Source organism: Danio rerio, chromosome 2 (genome assembly GCF_052040795.2).
Source record: "Danio rerio strain M-AB ecotype USA chromosome 2, GRCz13ab, whole genome shotgun sequence".
Taxonomy (NCBI): Eukaryota; Metazoa; Chordata; class Actinopteri; order Cypriniformes; family Danionidae; genus Danio; species Danio rerio.
The window spans coordinates 10455361-10477708 of record NC_141022.1 but is presented as its reverse complement, the minus strand read 5'-3'; the positions used below and the strand labels follow the sequence as shown (position 1 = coordinate 10477708).

Here is a 22348-nt window from a genome sequence, read left to right as displayed (position 1 = left end):
CTGACGCATAGCCCTTTGCCATGGCCGTCAGCGTCGCTGACGTGCACCTCTCAAAAAATGTAACTACACGTCACAACGACGCGTAGCGCAAGCTCTGTGATTGGTCGGCTTGGTATCGCTGACGAATCTGGGCGGGACCGAGAGCCGTGTGAATGGTGCGAGCCTGATGGAGCGATTGTTTACAAGTGTGGAGTCCCGTGAAGGAGCTCGGATGGAAAGTTTTGTTTTGTGTTTACCTCATAGTTAAAGTTGTTGCACATCCGTCGGTTCCTGCCTCAAAATGAGCTAGTTTGAGCCACTTGTACATCCCGGAAGTGTTCAGGAAAACAAAACAGCAGCGAAGAAACTCGACACAGAGGAACATTTACACCTCACTGCCAACTAGCGTTTCTGAAGTGTTAGAGCAGACCAACAGAGACAGCGCGCAGAAGTATAAATGCACAGCTACACGCGTGGGTTACGCCGGTCGGTTGACGCAGAAGTATAAACCAGGCTAAAGGATAATTATTTTAAATGTGATTTAAGGAGTGAATGTTTGGAGTGGCCATCACAAAGCCCTGATCTCAATCCTATAGAAAATTTGTGGGCAGAGTTGAAAAAGCTTGTGCTAGCAAGACAGCCAACAAATCTGACTCAGTAACACCAATTCTGTCAGGAGGAATGGGCCAAAATTGCTTCAAACTGTTGTCAGAAGCTTGTGGAAGGAAACCCAAATCATTTGACCAAAGTTATACAGTTTAAAAGCAAAGCTAAAAAAATACCAAGGAAATGTTTGTAAACGTTTGACTTTCTAGAAATTAATTAAAAATTCACAAAAACAATCTCTCATTATTCTGGCATTTAGCAAATGTAAATCATTAGGAAATCCTAACTGATGTAAAATAGTAAACGTTTAGTATGATTTACCATCAGACATTTATAAAAAAAAAATGGTTATGTTTCTATTTTGAGACTGTATGTAAACTTCTGGTTTCAACTGTATGACTGGTGTTAGCATTGTGCAGTATGCTATTTTCAGTGGTTCAATGGTTAACTTGTTCCCAAATCTACTCCTGCCATTTATCTGTTAATTTCTTTATATGTGATGCAAACTTTTCTTCCATATTTCAAGCATTGATTGACTTTCTTGATATTAATAAATTTTCTGGTCAATTAATCGATCAAATCAACTAATAATCAACTGTTTTTATCTCAACCCAAAGCAAATAACCGAGAAAGAACCAATCAGAGTTTGCATTTTTATGATGTCATCATGTAGACTTCTTACAAGGTATTTTACAAGATTCTAAAAATTCAAAAACACAAGACACTAAAGTATGTAATATTGAGCCATTTTCAACAACCCTACACATTACAATTTTTTATTTGAAATACATGAATTATAAATACTGCCCATCTCTGTGCATGCGTGTGTAAGTGTGAGACAGAAAAAAGGACCCAAAACATGAGTGTTTGGTCTAATTCAGCATGCTTTATTTAAAACGTACACGTGTCTGGCAGTCTCTAATATTTAAAACCTAATTTAATATCAGTGATACTTCAATACCTTTATCAATTTCCTCTACCCATAGTCCCTTTGATATACTTAAAATCAGATATATTTCTGAAGCTTTGCAATAAAGGTTCACAGCACTGCTTTATGATATTAACAGTCACCACCAAATCTAAGAAAAAATGTCCAGTTAGCTTTCTTAGCTTTGAAGCTAGCCATTTAAACATTAGCATTTAACTGCTATTAGCACTACAGTCATAAGCCAAACATCCACATATTTGGTTTGCAGTTGTCAGAATTCACAAATTCCTCATTAATAAAGTATTAAATAAGTTTTTTTAAATAAATTGTCCAATAAAGGAATGATGACTTGTCACTAATAAATTATGTTTAGTGAGTAAAACAGAAGTTGTTTTAGCTTCAAAAAACAGTTAAGACAGATAAAAGTGTAATGTGTACGTTAAAACCTTTAGAGGTGATTGTATGTGTATATTCATAGGCAGTGTTGAAAGCTTTCACCAGTCTGGTTAGCGATCGGCTCCCCCTGACGGTAATCTAGTGAAGTATTTCTATTAGCAGGCGCTTGAAATCTCCACCACACTCTGAGCTCAGAGCATCCTTTAGGGTTACGTCATATTTCTCCAAGTACATGTCCTTGATGGTCTCCAGATCCACCTACAAGTGAACACAGAAGTTGTTTACAGAAAATAGCTTGTACCCAGATACATGTGCAGTTCTGACTGATTTTGGACTGTAATTGTGAACTGTCCCCCATAATGGATCCTTATATAAACAGATGAAGTATAATGTAGAAGCCAAATTCATTTAAAGAGTAATATATAGTGAGATTATTATTGTTAATCATTAATCATTTAATGTAGTCATTATTCAAAACTGATATTTATAAATAATCTAAAAGCTGAATAAATAATCTTTCCAGTGATGCATGGCTTTCATAGGACAGTATTTGAGCTGAGATTAAAAAAATGTAAATGTCCGTAAAACTGTGTAACTACAAAAGAGTCTAAAGTTTTAAATGCAAATATTATCAAAACTTTTTTTTTCAAGAAGATGCTAATAGTCTAATCTGATTCAATCATTTATGCTAAGCTAAGCTATAAATGCTCTCACCAGACATGGAGATCTGCTGAATAGCTTAAAATTAGAAACTATATGCACTGTGATATTTCATTTCAGATTCTGAGTCTTTAGGAATTTAAATGTTTATTTATTTTAAAATATCTTACACAGCAGTTGATGTAGACCATATTACATGAAATAACTTAGTATTTCATGTTAAAATAATGTAAATTTTACACATTTTAAATTTACATTTACATTTAGTCATTTAGCAGACGCTTTTATCCAAAGCGACTTACAAATGAGGACAAGGAAACAATTTACACAACTATAAGAGCAACAATGAATAAGTGCTGTAGGCAAGTTTCAGGTGTGTAAGTTCTAAGAAGGAAAGCATTGGTAATGTAAGAATTTTTTTTTTATTATTTTTTTTTATTTTTTTAGTACAGTTAGTGGTATAGCCAGAGAGGCAATTGCAGATTAGGAAGTGAAGTGGAGACTAAATAGTTGAGTTTTTAGTCGTTTCTTGAAGACAGCAAGTGACTGCCATTCTGATGCAGTTGGGAAGTTCATTCCACCAACTGGGCAGATTGAATGCGAGAGTTCGGGAAAGTGATTTCTTCCCTCTTTAGGATGGAACCACGAGGCGACGTTCATTCAATGGACGCAAGTTTCTGGACGGCACATAAATCTGCAGAAGTGAGAGCAGATAAGAAGGAGCAAAGCCAGAGGTCGCTTTGTAGGCAAACATCAGAGCTTTGAATTTGATGCGAGCACCAACTGGCAGCCAGTGCAAACGGGTGAGTAGCGGAGTGACATGTGCTCTTTTAGGTTCCTTGAAGACCACTCGTGCTGCTGCGTTCTGGAGCAGCTGAAGAGGTTTGATAGAGTTAGCTGGAAGCCCCGCTAGTAGAGAGTTGCAATAATCCAGTCTGGAGAGAACAAGAGCTTGAATTTGTTTTCTTTTTTAATTTCTATATAAACCTTTGTGCTGATTTGTAAATACTGTTATGAAAAATATGCATCATACAGAGCAGATCATGTGTAAAAGACATACTTTTTATTTAAAATGTATAAATCAGGGGCGTTGCAACCCGGGGGGACGGTGGGGATACGTCCCTCTCACTTTTAGATACAGGTGATTAATAATAAAATGAACGTAAAATTTTGGATCTCATTCAACTGTCCCTCCACTTTTAAAATGTCCGCTAAACCCCTGATATATATATATATATAAGTTATATATAGATTGAAAAACTCTTTTTTCAGAGTTTTCATGTTGCGCATGAAGAAAAATAGCATTTAGACAAATCTTTTGTATTTTAATACTAATTACAGTCATTAATTTATTTGTAATGACACTGTGGATATATTTATAAATTAACAAATTGCAATAAATCTAAAATGTTACTTTTGGGACTGCTGCTCGTAGTTGTAGATAGATGCTTAGATAAAAAGCAAAGCATATTAGTGGTCTGAGCCACTTTAATCAAAATGACAGAAAATTATATTTAATTTGAAGTTTCACAAGTTTTTGATTTACCAGAATGGGCTGATATATTTGTCTTAATAACTATATGTACACACAAATCATGGGCATGATTCAGATGTAAAGGTTCATAAATAAGTGAAAAAAAACCAATGTAAATCTAAAAGCCTCTCTATAAAATTATAAGAAGCTTATATTTTATTAGGTTGTTAAACTGCGTTACAAGGTTTTACATTTAATGCCTCCAGATGGCACTAGTCTCACTACAAGAAAAAAAGCCAGTAGAAAAAAATAGCTCATTATTTTATATTATTGCATAGAAAGATATGAGTTAGCTATACAGTTAAATTTTATATAAAGTATATATTCATTTATTTATTTTACAGTTTATATTTATTATTATTACTTATTTCTTTTAGTTAGGCTGGAATATGCTAACTGCTAAGGTCAATATTATTAGATTGGCTACCTAACAAATCACGGTTGTCCAAAGACTTGCTTAAACCTAGTTAACATAATTAACCTAGTTAAGTTTTTAATTTGCACTTTGAGCTTAATAATAGCTTGTTGCAAGATAAATAATAGAAAATAGTGAACAATTGGTTAAATATTATAGTAAAATACTGTTTAATGTTATGTACTGTTATAGACATTAACTATTAGAAACGCATTATTAAAATAATTATTTAAAAAAAACAATTGTTGAAAAAAATGTTGTCTCCTGGGAAAACAATGAACATTTAACAGGAGAGCTAATAACCTATACTGTACCTCAGAGCGACCCACAATGATACGTATGAGTGTCTCTTCATCTGTCCCAGCTCCTTTCATTGCAGCGTTCAGACGACGGGCAAAATACAGCTGTGGGTTTTTAGCACATCGTACTGTATGAAACAAAAACAAAGCACAGTATAATGTGTGCGGCAAGCATAAAAGTCGACCAATTATCAAACAGATCTGTTGCTGTGAACTGCAATTTGACTCTTTAACTCTAAAAAACAACATTTCCAAAAGGCCTTTGATTTTTTTGTAGGTGAATGGGTTGGATTATTATAGTTACCCAGTGTAACGTAACAGTCCTTCAATGTTCCTGCAGCCTCACTGTCTATAGCATCCAGAATATCTGTTCCAGAGAGCTATGCGAAGACAACAAAAGGGAAACCAGACACTCAAACAGAATGCCTCAAACGGCTCTTGTAAAGCAGCAGTGGGTGTAGTTGGTGTATAGCATACGGTTTCATATATCTTGAAGGTGGCCTGAAGCTGTAGGTAGTTCCTGTGAGTGAGGATGTAGGTGAAAGTGGACTCGTCTGTGCCAAAGCGGCCTTCACCTGCCTGAAGAAAAATAACAACAGGTACTGATTCTTTTAATTAGCATAATAACGGTGATGGCCAGGTCTGTTTGAAAAAGATATAAACCAAAAACTAGCCATTGCAGGACTGTAGCGAGTTGGGCAGAGAACCGTGAGAGTGGAACGAGGCCAGTGGTGTTAGTGCTAACGACTGTCACCTGTGCGTGCCACCTGCCTCAAGTCTCATAGAGGAGCTCTGGAAACTTAAAGGGTGCTGCTCAATTCTTATTTGTACATCCGTGTTTCCTGTCCTCGCTTTCCATCTTCATGTCTCAGCTCGACTACTTCAGGATTCAAAGAAGGTTGCAAGGAAAAGAAGCGAGGACTGAGGAGTTGAATTAAGTGAAATGACATTGCTTCCTTTAGCACCACCTCAAAGGGTTGTCATTTAATGAATACTGTACAATACTAATTGTGTTTGCACATTCACATTCTTAAATATTACTAATTATTTACATTATAATATTTTTAACCTCCACAAAACCATGTTTCTCTGTAATGTTTATTTTACTTATGATTAACAATGAATTAATGCATTCCTGTTATTAACTGTTTTTTTATTCGTGCTGAATGGTGTTGCATCAAAATGAAATGACTGTGAAATCAAACCACATTAACAACAACAACAACTTTATGCTTAATATTCACAATTTTGTGGGTTTGACTTTTCCACTTGTAGTAAGTGATTATTGGCACAGAGATGAAGAGGAGAACTATTTTGGGGGTATTGTGCCAAAATTATTTTTGAAACTATACATATTATTGTACATATTAAACAAAATAAATACATATTTTTGGTTAAAATGTTTATTCTGCATTATATATATATATATATATATATATATATATATATATATATATATATATATATATATATATATATATATATATATATATATATATATATATAATCATTTGGTGAGGGAAATGGAATAATGAAGAAATTTGACTAATTTTGTGGTGAGTTTTTGCAAATTTTGTTCCTTTTTATTGTTTTTCTGTGAATATTTACACAATTCTACACGTTTAATTTAATGATTTACTTTTTGACCTCAAGGGCCATTGATCTCTGTAATTTATATAAAAAAGAATTACTGAGAGAAACTAGAGTTTACCATTAAAGCCTGCAATATCAAATTTAAAAATGAAACAAATTGTTAATAATAATAAATCTAAAGATGGCCACACACCAGAGGTGCACATTGACATGTTATTTAAAATGAAACTATTCATATGGCACTCCGTGGCACGGCAGACATATGAACAGTGTCCTGAGTCATAGCTGGGCGCCACGAATAGGCGCCGACTTCCAGCACCGGTGTGCATGCCCTGATTTAAATCTATGTTTAGAGTTCTAAAATGCATGGTGCGTCATGGTGCTCAGAAATGAGTTATTAAAACTATTATGTTTGGGTAGGGATGAAATGTAATTCTTTGTGACTAAACATGCTTAATGTAATTATACTTTTACTACTTCATACTATTTATTATTATATTCTATTTATTAAATATTAGAAAATAATGGGAAAAAATTCCATGTGACTTTAGTTAAACTGTAATCTAATCCCCATGAACACTTCTCTGCATCAAAAACGTGTGTAATTATGACTTTGTTTGCATTTACTATGAGCAGTATGACACATTGCCATTAGAGTTAGCAACACAACATGCAAGCTGGTTTTTAATTTTTTTGTGGTGTTCTTGTAGCCTCATATCATTACAGTTTAACTACTGAAATGTTTTTATTTTATTTTCTGGACTGAATGTCTCACGACCATTGCTGTCTATGAAGGATTAGAGAGCTCTTGGATTTCATCTAAAGTATCTGAATTTGTACAGTGTCTCACACGATTTGAAGGTGAGTATTTAATGACACATAATGAATTATTCGTTTCTGGGGCAAAATCCAGAGTAAATCTCACCTCAATCAATGACGTTGCGTCCTGTTCTGCCAGTGCTTCATCCACTTCATAAGCCTCATCCCTGTCAGCCTGCAGATGAAGGTAAATTGTTTAAATAGACAATAACAACTACACACTTTCGGTTGATACATTTTCCTTGTTCATTTGAATCGCTTAGGAAGAGAATTTTACACCATTCGTGAGCCGGTAAAGAAAAGCCTATTTGAACATTTAAATAATGGGTTATAGATGGAGCTTTGCATAAATACATAAGGTTTGGGTCACGCTTTATTTTGATGGTCCTTTTGTTGACTTTAAGTCACATTGCATCTACATGCCAACTAATTCTCATTAAATTGTAAGTAGACAGTTGGGGTTAGGGTTGGGGTTAGTGTAAGTTGACATGTACTGGCTATGTTTCTTATAGTCAGTTATATGTCTGTTAAAGGAGCTGTTTCAGCAGGTATTAAGCAGACAGTCTCTAATAGTCAAACGGATCATCGAAATAAAGTGCTACCAAGGTTTGATATGACGCTTAAATCAATTGGTAAAGGAAATTTTGAGTAAAATACAAAAATGTATGCCTTACCCCTCTAAAATATGAAAAGATTAAATTAAGGTTCTATACTCTACCTATGAGTGCAGTTAATTACGGTCCTCGCACATTGGAAACACGTGCCTCTAGCTACATTTGTGCGAAATGCAAAACATATGTTGCTCCAGGTACATTTTGTTGCACTCTGAGATGAAAGCCCACAAGAGGGCGCTGTCTACATTTTAGCAAATCTGAAACTTAAGGTACGTTTTGTTATGCATTTCAGATACATGTCCTACTTGTATACATCCAGAATGAGGCAGGGCTTGTTATACAGATCATCTAGCAAACTACTGATCTAAACCCAACCAATAGTGTTAGTGAAATAGAAATAGTGCACTGCCACCATTTCATTTGATATTTTATCCTTTTTGTGGAAACGTGCTTCACCTGGACACCCGAGCGCTCTGCATCACAATTACAACATCATGCAAAGTGAGCTACCGAGCAAACTGACCAAGCCAGAAAAGCTTTCTATAGAGAGATAGACAGGAAAAGGTATTCGAATACAAATCATAGATATTGTTAACATGTTTTGAGTTTTTTTTTACATTTTTTATGTGTGTTATGTAAAGAATGGCATGAATATAAGCCTGTATTTGTCGATAATATTTCCAGGTATATCATTAGTGCAAAAAGGATAAGGTCACAGATAAGATCAGGTTAGCATCACGCAGTTGCTACAGATTTGTCAGCTGCACATCCATGATGTGAATCTCCCATTGCACCACATTCCAAAGGAGCTCTATTGGATTGAGATCTGGTGACTGTGGAGGCCATTTGAGTACAGTGAACTCATTGCAATGTTCAAGAAACCAGTCTGAGAGGATTCACGCTTATGACATGGCGTGTTATCCTGCTGGAAGTAGCCATCGGCAGATGGGTACACTGTGGTCATAAAGGGATGAACAGCATCAGCAACAATACAAAGGTAGGCTGTGGCGTTGACACAATGCTCAAATGGTGCTAATAGGCCCAAAGTCTGTCAAGAAAATATCCCCCACACCATTACACCACCACCAGCAGCCAGAACCGTTGATGCTAGACAGGATGGATCCATGTTTTCATGTCGTGGATGCCAAATTCTGACCCTCCCATCTGAATGTCACAGCAGAAATCGAGACTAATCGGACCAGGCAACGTTTATCCAATCTTCTATTGTCCAATTTTGGTGAGCCTGTGCGAATTGTAGCCTTAGTTACCTGTTCGTACATGACAGGAGTGGCACCCGGTGTGGTCTTCTGCTGCTGTAGCCCATCTGCTTCAAGCTTGGACATGTTGTGCGTTCAGAGATGCTCTTCAGCATACCTCGGTTGTAACGAGGGGTTATTTGAGGTACTGTTATATTTCTATCAGCTCGAACCAAACTGGCCATTCTCCTCTGACCTCTGGCATCAACAAGGCATTTGCGCCCACAGAACTGCCGCTCACTGGATATTTTCTCTTTTTTAGACCATTCTCTGTAAAGCCTAGAGGTGGTTGTGCGTGAAAATCCCAGTAGATCAGCAGTTTCTGAACAGTAAATTTGCTAAAATTTAGTAAAATACCAACAACTATGTCATATTCAAAGTCACTTAAATCACCTTTTTTCCTCATTCTGAGGCTCGGTTTGCACTGAAGCAGATCGTCTTGACCATGTCTAAATGCCTAAATGCATTGAGTTGCTGCCATGATTGGCTTATTGGAAATGTGCGTTAACGAACAATTGGACAGGTGTATCTAATAAAGTGGCCGGTGAGTGTATGTTTAAGTGCATTTTTGCAATTTCACAAAAATGTAGGTAAACTCATATTTCCAATGAGCCTGTGTTGGTTCATTAATAATCTTAAATAATTTACAAAATTCAATTACCTGTAGGAGAGAAACCAGCAGATTCCTCACTTCACCACTGGTGTCATCTTCGATATCAGCCTCCAAATCTCGCTCATGAACTGATCATTAAAACATGTTACATGACTCTGATAATACATTAGCTGTATTATTATTATTGCTATTAAAAATAATATCAACCAATTATCAACTTCCATTTCTTTATAAAATCATATTTATATCTAAATGCTTACCTTGCAGATATGCCTCTTTGCAATTCAAAATATCCTGTTAATGAAAAAAATTGAAAATATGCATTACAGTAGTGATGCTTATTAGGATAAACACATTTAGCCGTCTGCATTTAAGATTTACTAAAATGTTAATAAATATTTTTTAAATGAACAAATGTTATTTCTGTCACCATGAACTGATTTATGCTAATTCTATAAGCAGTGCAATCTATAAAAACATATAACAATTTAAACATGTAGCAATTTTCAACAATATCTCGCAAACTTTTAAACACAGACCTGTTATAAACTCAGAGGCTGTTTTTTTGTTATACTTTTGTTAAACCTATTTGCGCATATTTAATTTGCTTGTTTTTGACACAATTTTGTTTGTCTCTATACACTCTTTAAATGTATTCATATTTAAATGTTTATGCAAAATTTTCATTAATAGTAGATATTACCTTCATCAAAGTCATAAAATTGACAGTCTTTTCCCTTTTATTTTTCAATACTTTTCATATTCTATTCTCTTCAGAGCTGATTCGTTTTGTTTGTGCCCTATAATGCTTTAACAATGACAATGCAGAACTTTGTCACTGGGTACAAAAGATACATATACCTAAAAAGTACAAAGGTGTACCCCATGGTACTTTAAATGCACATTTTATTAAAATCTCTTACATATAGAAGAGTGTTATAAATTTTGTGTACTTTTATTTTGTGCTGTACCTCACTCATCTCTCAACAGCAATTGTTCAGTAGTCTAATTACACCCTAATGGCTTGTCTAGAAGGGGTTATGTAGGAGTCTTGTAGGATGTAACGAAGATGACAACTCCCATGATTCCAAACGTAGTCATGGCATCATAAAACTCTGGCTGCATCCGACACCTCATACTTCCATACTATATAGTAGGCTAAACCAGTATGCGAGCCGAGTAGTTTGTCCGAATTCCTAGAATTTGAAAATCAGTATGCGAGAAGTACACAGATGAATTACTACTTCTGGCGAGAATCTGGAGTGCGCATCCCATGCACGCTGCGCTATCCCATGATGCCTCGCGAGAGAATTCATGAATGGGAGTAACGCGACGCAACTGACGCAGGTAGGTCACGTGACTATGACAAAATGGCGGATGTATGCTTCCGAATTCCATTCATACTTTTCACATTCATACTATATAGAACGTACTTTTCTAACGGCCGAGTAGCACGTTTAAATTCAAATGCAGTACCTACTGAGTAGTAGGCGGTTTTGGATGCAGCCCCCATCTTTGTTTGTAGTGACCATGTGCCTCCTAGCACCAGAAATTACACACTGTGTCTTTAAAAGTACAAACATGTACCATTTGAAAAGGTAATACCCAAGTGTGACAGCTTTTGTTTCTTTATTTTTTTTTAGAGTGTACATTTTTCAACAGAAGTCTATTTCAGTGTTTCTACTTCAAAACTACACATTTTAATATAAAACAGAACTTGTTTTTGAAATTAACGCTAAATGCTTGAATGTCAGGTGACTACAGGGGCGGACTGGCCATCTGGCAATTCTGGCAAATGCCAAAAAGGCCGAACCATTTTTTTAAATGTGGGCCGGTCAGTTTTTTATTTTTTATTTTATTATGATTTTTTATATGTTTTGTTTTTACATGCAGCTTTTATCTCGTGCAACATGTGAATATTATGATGACGTTGAAGATGGTAATAATAGTAATAGTAAATGATAAGCATTTGGCCCAATCGGTGATAGTTTCGAGAGGGGCCGACTCAATCAAAGGTTACGCGGACATAATCAAAAACTGGCAAGAATGTCAAACAAACAGTACGTATGGTAATGTGGGATGGTGTGGCTATAGTGCCAGGGCTGAATTTTTGTCCCAGTCTGTCCCTGGGTGACTATACTTCTAATTTGTCGATGTAAATGACAAATGACCTGATTGGTGCTGGTGCAGAGGATCTCCACCAGCACGTCCTCATCTGTCCCAGCACCCTTCATGGCTCTCCTCAGCTCTTTAGCCATGAAGACGTTGGGTGGGTCCAGCATGGCTATAACTGCGTTCTCAAAGTTTCCTGTCAGCTCATTCTTCAAGACTTCCTCCAACTCCTCCAACAATGTGACCACAAACCAAAAGAAAACAGACTCATTTAGATGTGAGGTGATCCACAATGGCTTTGCCAAAAATAGAAACTTATTTTGAATCAATAACTACTTCAGAACCACTAAAAAAGTACAACCTCATACATAATATGAATGTCATTTTGAGGAACTACTTTTGCAGTCCCAGAACTTTTTGCTTAATTTATTTTATTCAGACATGCATCTTTTGTCACACACTGTTTTTTTATCTGCTATAGTTTAATAAAGTGCAGTATGTGCTTTTGGATGCAGCCTATGCAGGCCTTTCAGTGAACTGTAAATAAAAACATTTGCCATTGCAATGTATGTCTAACCCACTGGTCCTCCTGCACCCAACCCGGTCTGAGCTGGGATCGAACTGCTGATTCTTTTTCTAGTATTCAGTTGCTCTAACAAGGAGGCTAAAGACTTTGGCCTCTAGTGTCTCATGCTAGAGCACCTTCAGAGGAGTGAGGTTTACCTGCATAGCACTTCGCTAGATGGCATCCGTTACACTTACCCCTAAACCTCACTTCCATCCCGGACGAGCCCCCACATGTAACCCATCGATGCTAATGCACCCAGCTCTTTCTGAGATGGGATCGAACCGGCAATTCTTTGTATGGGAGTCGGTTGCTCTAACAATTAGGCTAAAGACCATGGCCTCTAACGACTGTTACTATACAGCACCTTTAGAGGTGAGAGCAGTGAGGTTTACCTGCATAGCACTTCACTAGCTGGCCTCCATTACAAATGCATTATCATGTTGTTAATACATTAATTATTAGCATTTTCCTTAGTATAAAGAATGTAATCAATGACAATCAGTGGTGCTCTTAAGCTTTCTACGAGCACAATAAAACATCAAAGCTTCAAAACTTTACACCAATGGTCTAAAACTCAATACCTGGAGGGCCGCAGCTCTGCATAGTTTAGCTCCAATCACCTCCAACTCACACCTGCTTAATAGTCTCTAGTAGTCTTGAACACCTTAGCTGTGTCCCAAATCGCATACTTATGCACTATTCTACACCATTTTGTAGTATTAATATTGTAAGTAGTGTGTTCACACTGAAAACTCTAAAAATATGAAGTGCACTTTAATTACCCGGATGATGCACTCATTCAGGCACTAAAATAAAGGGCCCTATCACACACCTGGCGCAATGTGGCACAAGGCGTGGCGCAATAGTCTTTTGCTAGTTTCAGCTTGGCGCAAGAGTCATTTTGAGGCGTTTTGCTACGCTGTTTAAGTAGCAAATGCATTAGCGCTCATATGTGCGCCCATAGGTGTTCTGAGGCGGACCGCTGTCGCGTTGCTATTTTGAGAAACTAAAATAGATTTTTCATTATACTAAAACAAACCCGGTCTAAACTCCAGCGCAGAGTTACGCCTCGCTTACACACTGCTTAATACGCACAAGAGAGCAATAGGCAAATATCTTTACATATGAAAAAAATTTAATATTAAGGAGATATATATATAGGATATAATAAGAATAGATATAGGATATAAATATAAAGGATTAAAATATTACAAAACATATTATTTTCTAGCCTACATAAATATGAAAAATCACTGCTTTTATGTCTTCTTCATCTCGGGAGGCTTTTTCAGTTCATTCATAACAATTTGCTTTTGTATAATATTATTATTATTAGCAGTATTATTTATTATATCTATATTTATATTTGTTTTATTAAAAACAAGCTTAGATTTGCCCACCTGTCAGGTTTTAGACCATATGGGGCACAGCATGTGTTTTAGGATATAACTCAGGTTTTTGAACACACTTCATTATTATTGTTCATTTATTCATTTGCTGGAAATTAGAACTGAATTTAGAAATAGTTTTGAAACTAATATTTGCGCTTAACAAACCCAATTAGTTATTTATAGGCTAATTGATGTCTGTGCGTAACGGTTTCCTTATTCAAGAGCAGAAATGAAAGTAAATCGATTATATCTCATTCTTGCGCAGTAGATGCTCTGTTTAAAAGTTTTCTGTTAATAAAACTGTTAACTGTTTGCAAGTGAAATGCTCAGTTTTTCCACTTAGACTTACTTTACGTTCTGTAAATAGCAAATGCGCTTATGGCGCGACGCAGCTGGCTCTTAAAGGGAATGGGAGATGAGACTCTAATTGGTTTATTCTCAAAACACACCTATAACTCATTAAGAAAATAAACTCAACCCTTTTAGACCATGCGCCACGGCGCAAAGCGGATTTTCCCGTCCATATACATAAACATTATATATAAAACATTAGTGTGCCATTTGGGACGACACTACATACATATACTATCCTGTTGAGTGTGTAAGTGCATAAGTGCATAGTGCATGAGTGCATAGTGTATAGTGTGCCATTTGGGACGCAGCTCTTGATTAGTTGGATCAGCTGTGTTTGATAATGGTTGGAGCAAAACTGTGCAGAGCTGCAGCCCTTCAGGAATCGAGTTTGAGACCTATGCTTCACACAGTTATTCAATAATAATAATAATTCAATAATAATAAAGCTAAATCAATATAATGTGATGTTGTGAAACTGAGAAACCACTGATCTACAGTTTGCTCTTATAACTGACCTCAAATGTGGAGATGCTATAGGCAAAAAAGAAATAAATCCGCAAAAACAATTTAAATTACTGCTATTTCTGAGATGTATGGCCTTAGATGTTTGTAAAATTAGTACTGAAATGTAGGAAATTTAACTTACATCATCATACTTTTCAAAGTAGGCTTGTTTAATTTCTAGCCGTTGGGCTGCAGATCGGTTTGCTAGAATGGAAATGATGGTCTCCTCATCTGTCCCTGTGAGCAATAGAAGATGAGCACATAACACATATCAGTCATTATGATTTCAATTAAACACTCACTTTATTTTGTAATGCATAAAGGGATAGTTCACGCAAAACTGAAAATTGTTTGTGATGGTAAGTGCACTGAATTAATCCAATCAATCAACCAACCAACCAACCAACCAACCAACCAACCAATCAATCAATCAATCAATCAATCAATCCCGAAACAAGCTCTTAAAATATTTTATGACATCTGTTTTCTTGCCAGGTTGTAACAGTTAACAAAAACTAAAACAATACAACTAAATATTTTGTATTACTTGAAATTCAATGAAAACTAAAATATCTCAAATATGTTTTTTAAATCTAAACATTTATTTCATATATCTGGCAAGGATATATTACAAATTTTCATTTAGTTTAAGGTGATGAGTAATTATTGCACTTAAATTAAATTAGAACTCCTGCACCAGCCTGATCTCACAAGAAAACGTAAGTATTTTACGTTTTGCCAGTTTAGTGGCTAATTCGTACGAATTCGTACGATTTCAGTCGTACGAAATGATACGATTTTAAAAAGGAGGCGTGGCACCTAACCCCACCCCTAACCCCAACCGTCATTGGGGGAAAAGCAAATCGTACTAAATTGTACGAATTAGATCGTACAAATTCATACGAATTAGCCACTAAATGAAAAAGTTACGAATTGCCGTGAGATTGTGTTGCCTGCACCAGAAGCCATGCAAACCGACTCATATCACCTGTCAGTAGTCAAAGATTGTGAAAAATCCCACAAGGCATATGTTTGTAAAGTGAAACTGCTGGTTCGCCCGCCATGCCAGCGATGAGTTCTGTCCAAATATTACCCCAGTTCTCCTTTTTAACCCTCATCTCAAAACAAGTAATAATTTAATAATGTGAAGGCAAAACCTTTATTACTTTCTCTCATTAACCAGAGAACAAACACTTCAAACAATGTATACATGATCAAGTTACACTATAGAAAATATTCAAACCATTTAAGGCAAACTGCTTGGGTAACTCACCATTCACCCAAGTTCCAACTTCAGATTGGCTACATAAGCATTAAAGCATTAAGAGGAGATCTAATTTCTGGTGTTAGAGGTCTCAAAAAAAAAACAAAAAAAAAACATAATCCATCTATGAACTGGAATTCGAATATCATTATTAAATTGAATAAATGTTATCTTTTGAAGGTCTGTCAGCAAAACATTCCAAAACCATCTTGACCAACACCTGTCTTCAGATCCATTCTTTTAATAGAGCCCAGAAACTTCTAAGAAGACAAACATTCCTATGGTGTATGGGGAGTTTCAGGATGTTTTCAGTAAACAGTCCTGCGTGAATTCAGATTCATGAGAGCAAGGTGGGAGCTAATACAGGACTACCATCAATGAACAACAGCCCCCCTCTTGTCAAACACAAACCTAAGTCTCTGTCCTGGTTTCCCCAAGCCATTTAATGTTTTCAAGCCCTCAAGAAAGCCTTGCTCAAGAAAGCTCCAGTCCAGACTCTGACAAATCCCTCCAAGCCCTTCATTGCCAAGGTTGAAGCCTCCACCCCTGAGGCAGAAGTTGTGTTGTCCCAATATAATGAGAGTCTCCAACCCTATTAATGCATTTGCCACCTTCTACAAAAAGCTGTCCGATCACAACTATATTAAAGTGAAAACCGTATTGTGCATCAAACAACCAGAAGTACTACAGGATGAAGTATTACAGTCAGACACTTTTTGCTTAATTTTGGGAATGACAGATACTGTCATACAGAAGTCCTCCACAGTGGCCAGAGCAATTTTGATGGATTTTTGTTCCAGAATAGTGGCAAGGTCACTACGTGATGCTATTGAAGCAAAAAGTTTCAAGTGGTGCTCGCTGCAGAGCCATTTGAGGAGAGCTGAGCTCCAGCGAGGGGGAGCTTAAGCTTCAGCTCCACCTTTTTTGCACTTCTTCTACGAGTGATGTCACTGGGGGTAGGGTTAGAGGTGGGGTTGGTGTACGCATTAAAACAGCTTACAGGAGGAGGAGCGACAGCTCATGCTCCCCCTCGCTAGAACTCAGCTTTCCTCAAATGGCTCTGCAGCGAGCACCCTCTCAAAAGTTTCCTGACTCCCTCCTCTAAAATACCCCAAATGGCTTAATAATATTTAAATCTGGTGACTGTGCAGGCCTAAATAAGGGACTAAGCAGGTCATAGGAGATGTTCAGCTTTAATTTCATGTACATCAAGTCATGCTGTAAGTATTGGTGCATTATTATCTTGATACAAGGCACCACCTTCAGGATATAATAACTGAACCAGTGGTTGCACCTGGCCCCCCAGAACGATTCAGAAGTCCTTAGAAGTGACGCACCCAAGTATTGGGCCTAGAGAATGCAATGATATTGCAGTCCAAACCGTCACTGATCTACCCCTATGCTTCACGCTGAGCATGCAATAGTCTGGGTGGTACTTCATTGGGGCTTCCCGTGGATGAGGGAAATACAGTGAAGCTGGCTTCATCAGAAAACAATCCATGTTTCTCATTGTCTACAGTTTAAGATTTTCACTGCTGAGACCGTTAAAAACCGAGCGACGCGGTGGCGCAGTGGGTAGTGCTTTCGCCTCACTGCAAGAAGGTCGCTGGTTTGGGCCTTGGCTGGGTAAGTTGACGTTTCTGTGTGGAGTTTGCATGTTCTCTCTGTGTTCGCGTGGGTTTCCTCCGGGTGCACCGGTTTCCCCCACAAGTCCAAAGACATGTGGTACAGGTGAATTGGGTAAGCTTAATTGTCCGTAGTGTAAGTGTGTGAATGAGTGTGAATGGATGTTTCCCAGTGATGGGTTGCGGCTGGAAGGGCATCCGCTGGGTAAAAACATGCGGGATAAGTTGGCGGTTCATTCCGCTGTGGTGACCCCGGATTAATAAAGGGACTAAGCCAAAAAGAAATTGACTGAATGAATGAACACCGTTGAAACTGATGTTTGGCATTGGCACAAGTGACCAAAGTTTTGGCTATAGCAGCCCCGCTATGTAAATTGTGTATATAGCCTGTGGAGCACAGTTTTGGTGAAAACTGGATAGTCGATGTGCACATTTAATTCTGAAGTGAGTTCAGAAGCTGTAGTTTTATGTTTTTTGCATACAGTCTGGGTTAGCACACTGAAATCCCTTTCAGACAGCTTCTTCTTGCATCCACAGTTACTCCTGTTGGATGTGGTTTGTCCTTCTTGGTGGTGTGCTGACATTATGGATACCGTGGCTCTTGATTCATCACAAACACTTGCTGTCTTGGTTACAGATGAGCCAGTGAGACAAACACCAACAATTTGTCCTCATTTAAACTCTGATATGTCAATCATAATGTTGTGTGCATTGCAATATTTTAAGCACAACTGTGCTATTACTCTGCCAATTAAACCTTCACACTGAGGGCTCTTACTGATGGAATGTGCAATCAATATAGATGGCCCACTCATCTTTACAGAATTGTTGTAATTCAGTCACATTGGAGAGTTTTTAAGCATGAAACTTCTTAAGGTCATGCCACAGAATCTCAATCGGATTCAGATCCGGACTTTGACTAGGCCACTTCATTTTGTCTTCATTTTGTTTTTCTTCAGCTATTCATTAGTGGACTTGCTGCTGTGCTTCGAATCATTGTCCTGCTACAGAACCCAAGTTCGCTTCAGCTTGAGGTCACTAACAGATGCCTTCAGGATATTTTGGAACACAGCCGAATACATGGTTCTATTTATCACAGCAAGTCTTCCAGGTCCTGAGGCAGCAAAACAACCCCAGATCATCACACTGCCATTCCAACTATTGTCTCACCAGTCCACATTTTGCAGAAGGTCCTGGGAATCATTAAGACGTCTTCAGGCAAAACTGAGATGACCCTTTATATTCATTTTGCTCAGCAGTGTTTTTTGTCTTGGAACTCTGTCATGCAATTCATTTTTGCACAGTCTCGTTCTGAAGGCGAAGTCATGAACATAAAAAGGTGAGGCCTGCAGTTCTTTGGATGCTGTTGTGGGGTCTTTTGTAAGTTGAGGCTTCATGGATGAGTTGTCGCTGCGCTGTTAAGGTAATTTTGGTTGGCCGGCCACTTATGGGTTCTCCACTCTTCCATGTTTTTGCCTCGCACTGTGTTTCACTGCAGTCCCAAAGCTTTAGAAAGGCCCATATAACCTTTTTCAGACTAGTAGATCTCAGTTATTTTCTTTTTCTTTGGATCTCTGCATTATGTCTAGCTTTTAAATGGTCTTTTGGTCTAATTCACTTTATCCTATTTAAGTGGTTTCTTGATTGTGAACAAGTGTGGCAGCAATCAGGTCTGGTGTGGCTAGAGAAATTGAACTCTGGAGTTATGTTAAAATCAAAGTTATATTTTAACAGAGGCCGGGTGGGGGGATAGACACTTTTTTTTCACACTAGGCTATGTAGTCACAAATGACCCCCCAACAACATTTAGGGTGCTTTCATACCTACCAGAACCTACACCTACTTTTTTCGGAACCTGTCTTGTTTGCCCAGTTAGCACGGTTTGTTTGGCATATGTGAAACCACCAATCACTCTCGGATCCATGCAAAATCAATCGCTCCGAGATCGCTTGAATGAAGTGGTCTCGGCTCGATTGAAACTAACTATGGAGGGGATCGATTGCAGTGAGAAAGCAAACGATCCGAGCGCGGTTATATCACTGTGTTTTATGGATATGTAATAGGCATACGGCTATATGAAGAGAGAATTATGAGTAGGGCGGGAAGTTTGACGAGTCCCCGGATGCCCGCAAACGAATGATAATCTCTCGGTAATCTTGCATCTCCCTCCCGGTCCTCAAACACCACCAAACCACCACCTCTCCTGACAGCTGAGCGGGACGCTGCAATATAAACCCTGACACTCTGACCAATGTGTGGAGAGTTTACTCACACGTGACTTGTTTTAGCTCTTTTGGTCCGATTAGAAACTTTGCAGTGTGAAAGCGAACCGCACCAAGAACAAAGAGCAACAATGTAGCAATTTGTAATCTCTGTTTCGGAACAAAACAGGTGTGAAAGCACCCTTAAAGAACTGCAGGCCTCACTTGCCTCCATTACAGGGGACCTATTATGCCCATTTTAAAAGATGTAAAATAAGTCTATGATGTCCCTAGAGTGTGTATGTGAAGTTCCAGCACAAAATATCTTACAAATAATATTTTATAACTTTTAAAGTGCCCCTTTTAGGCTTTGATTCTAATTGTGCTGTTATGGTGACTGTAGCTTCAAATGACATTGTGCTCTTTTTCAAAAGATGGAGGGGCTACAAATGTCTGTGTCAGGATAGTGGCAGATTTAAAAACAAGACTAACATTCTATGCTAAAGAGAGAGAGTTTGAAAAATAATGGGCAAAGTTTTCCCCTTCTGATGACACGTACAAAGGGAGAATGCCAATCAATACTTTTTTTATGTGTGATTATAAAAAATAAAATATCTTTTTTTTTTTACTATTAGAAGCTGGTTATATTTATAGACATAGTGATATATTCATAGGAAAGTTGTGACTTGTGGCCGGATAAGGTGCCTCTACTTGTAATTAAGATCTGCATTCAAATACACACACACACATGCTCTCTCTCTCTCTCTCTCTCTCTCTCTCTCTCTCTCTCTCTCTAAAGAACCTGACTTTTGCTCTTTATACTATTTCATTGATACTAATATAACAGAAGAACATCAATTGAATCTTTCCATTCTACAAAATCTTTTTAGTGAAGATAAAGTTTATTTCATTTTTTAAAACCAAGAAAGTGATTCGTTCAAGAGAGTTCAATAAATGTTTTTGGGTACACAGAAAAGTTATGATATGGCAGCACAGCAATAACAAACACTTTTTGGAATCTTTATTTTTAAGAGCATGCAACACAAATTAAACGTGGTTTTTTTTTCCAGTCAAAAGTTATATTATGCAGTCAATCAATATTTACATGTCTGTGTTTGCAACAGTATTAACAGTTTTTCACCTACCCATTCCTTTGCAAGCCTTACGGATTGTCTTGATGTCTGCGACCACATCAAAGTCCTCAAAAGGAGTTATTGTGGGCTGAAATGAAGGTTGTGTAAAAAATGTTATGCAGATACACAATAAAAAAAAAATTCTCGAGAGTTTGTAAAATAGATGCAATATTCTTTCCTAGTGAGATAGTGGTTTTCAAGGACTTTTGCATTAGATCACAATGCAGTCTGTAGGGGGAGGGGAACTGTATAACACATAGCTGAGTCATGGGATCTCTGGGCAGGGACAGGAACAGTGTAAACCTTCCTCTGCCTCGCCCACTGCCATAATAACAATGTGCACTTATTGATAACAAAAGCAGTTATTCTTTTATACACGTTACTCTTCCTCTGAGAGAGTGTAAAGTACAGCTCAAATCACAGCAAAGTACAACAAACAACACACTCATTATAAAATACTAGAAATAAAAATGAATATTTTACAATCATTGAAAATGTACACGTTTTAATATTGGCAGTAGAAGTTGTTAAAGCGTAAAGGTAAATGACTAAAGTTTAACGCAACAAAAACAAATCAAAAACAAACTCGTCACTGCATTCAGTGCAGGCTGCACAATGTCTCGCAACATACTAATGAACATTTTTATCTGTAATATACGCACAAAAAGGGAAATTAGACAAAACCAACTAACTGCGACTGTTTTACTCACTTGAACGTTGCCCATCTTGTGATGCTGATGTGAGTCTGAATGCGCGTTCGCTCTCTCCACCCAGCGCGAGCATCTTTTACTTCATCGCATCCTGACGTCACATCTGGCGTCTGCATATAAAGCGTAAATAATATTTACATCATATGTTTCTAGTTTTCGTCTTTCTCTCTTCTTCGCACCTAGCAAAATAAGTCAAATAAATAAGCATCGTTTATTCTCCGCTTGATGACCACGTAAATGTATCAATGTCAGTCGTTTATGAACATTATTAGATTTTTGTCTTCATTTGGAAGGAATGAAACAAATGTGCGTAGGTTAAAACATTTTGTGAGCAGAATGCTTTCAATTAAGACAAGAAAGTCTTTGTTGTTTACCAGCAGCTTCAACCTACTCGCTTCTTGAACAGCGACGGACTTTGTTTACTACACTATGGCGTTTTCACGTAAATAGGCTATGCCTAACAACATTATAAAATATTTTAAAAGCTATTTTACAGCGTACAGTATGGCATATATAAAAAGCAATTAAGTATTTGGCAATGTTTAATCAAATAAAAATAAGTATATTTCTTGATATGGCTTAAATATTATATTATTTTTACGCCAAAGATTTGGATCATAAGTATTAAACAGGTAAATATGTTTGCAGAGAGGACCCTATAAATTATGACTGTTTTTTTATATGTGTACAATGTATACATATCGAGAATGCAATATGTTTATTATGAGAAAAAAAATGAATGAAAGGAATACAGCTGTATACGCTTGCGTTGTC

The 22348-nt window shown here is 37.2% G+C and overlaps 1 protein-coding gene across 3 annotated transcripts; it reads right to left on the bottom strand.

The window, feature by feature from the left end:
• Positions 1-1451: 1451 nt before the first annotated feature.
• Positions 1452-21627, bottom strand: anxa13l (annexin A13, like). 3 transcript variants are annotated; one of them, XM_087239461.1, is made up of 11 exons: positions 21575-21627; positions 20877-20952; positions 14784-14878; positions 11884-12051; positions 9973-10006; positions 9761-9840; positions 7336-7404; positions 5295-5396; positions 5122-5197; positions 4833-4945; positions 1452-2167 (listed from the first exon to the last, which is right to left on the bottom strand). In XM_087239461.1, the coding sequence occupies exons 1-11, from the start codon at positions 21587-21589 to the stop codon at positions 2048-2050; spliced, it is 948 nt and encodes a 315-aa protein (XP_087095587.1). In that variant the 5' UTR covers positions 21590-21627; the 3' UTR covers positions 1452-2047.
• Between the last annotated feature and the right edge of the window lie 721 nt (positions 21628-22348).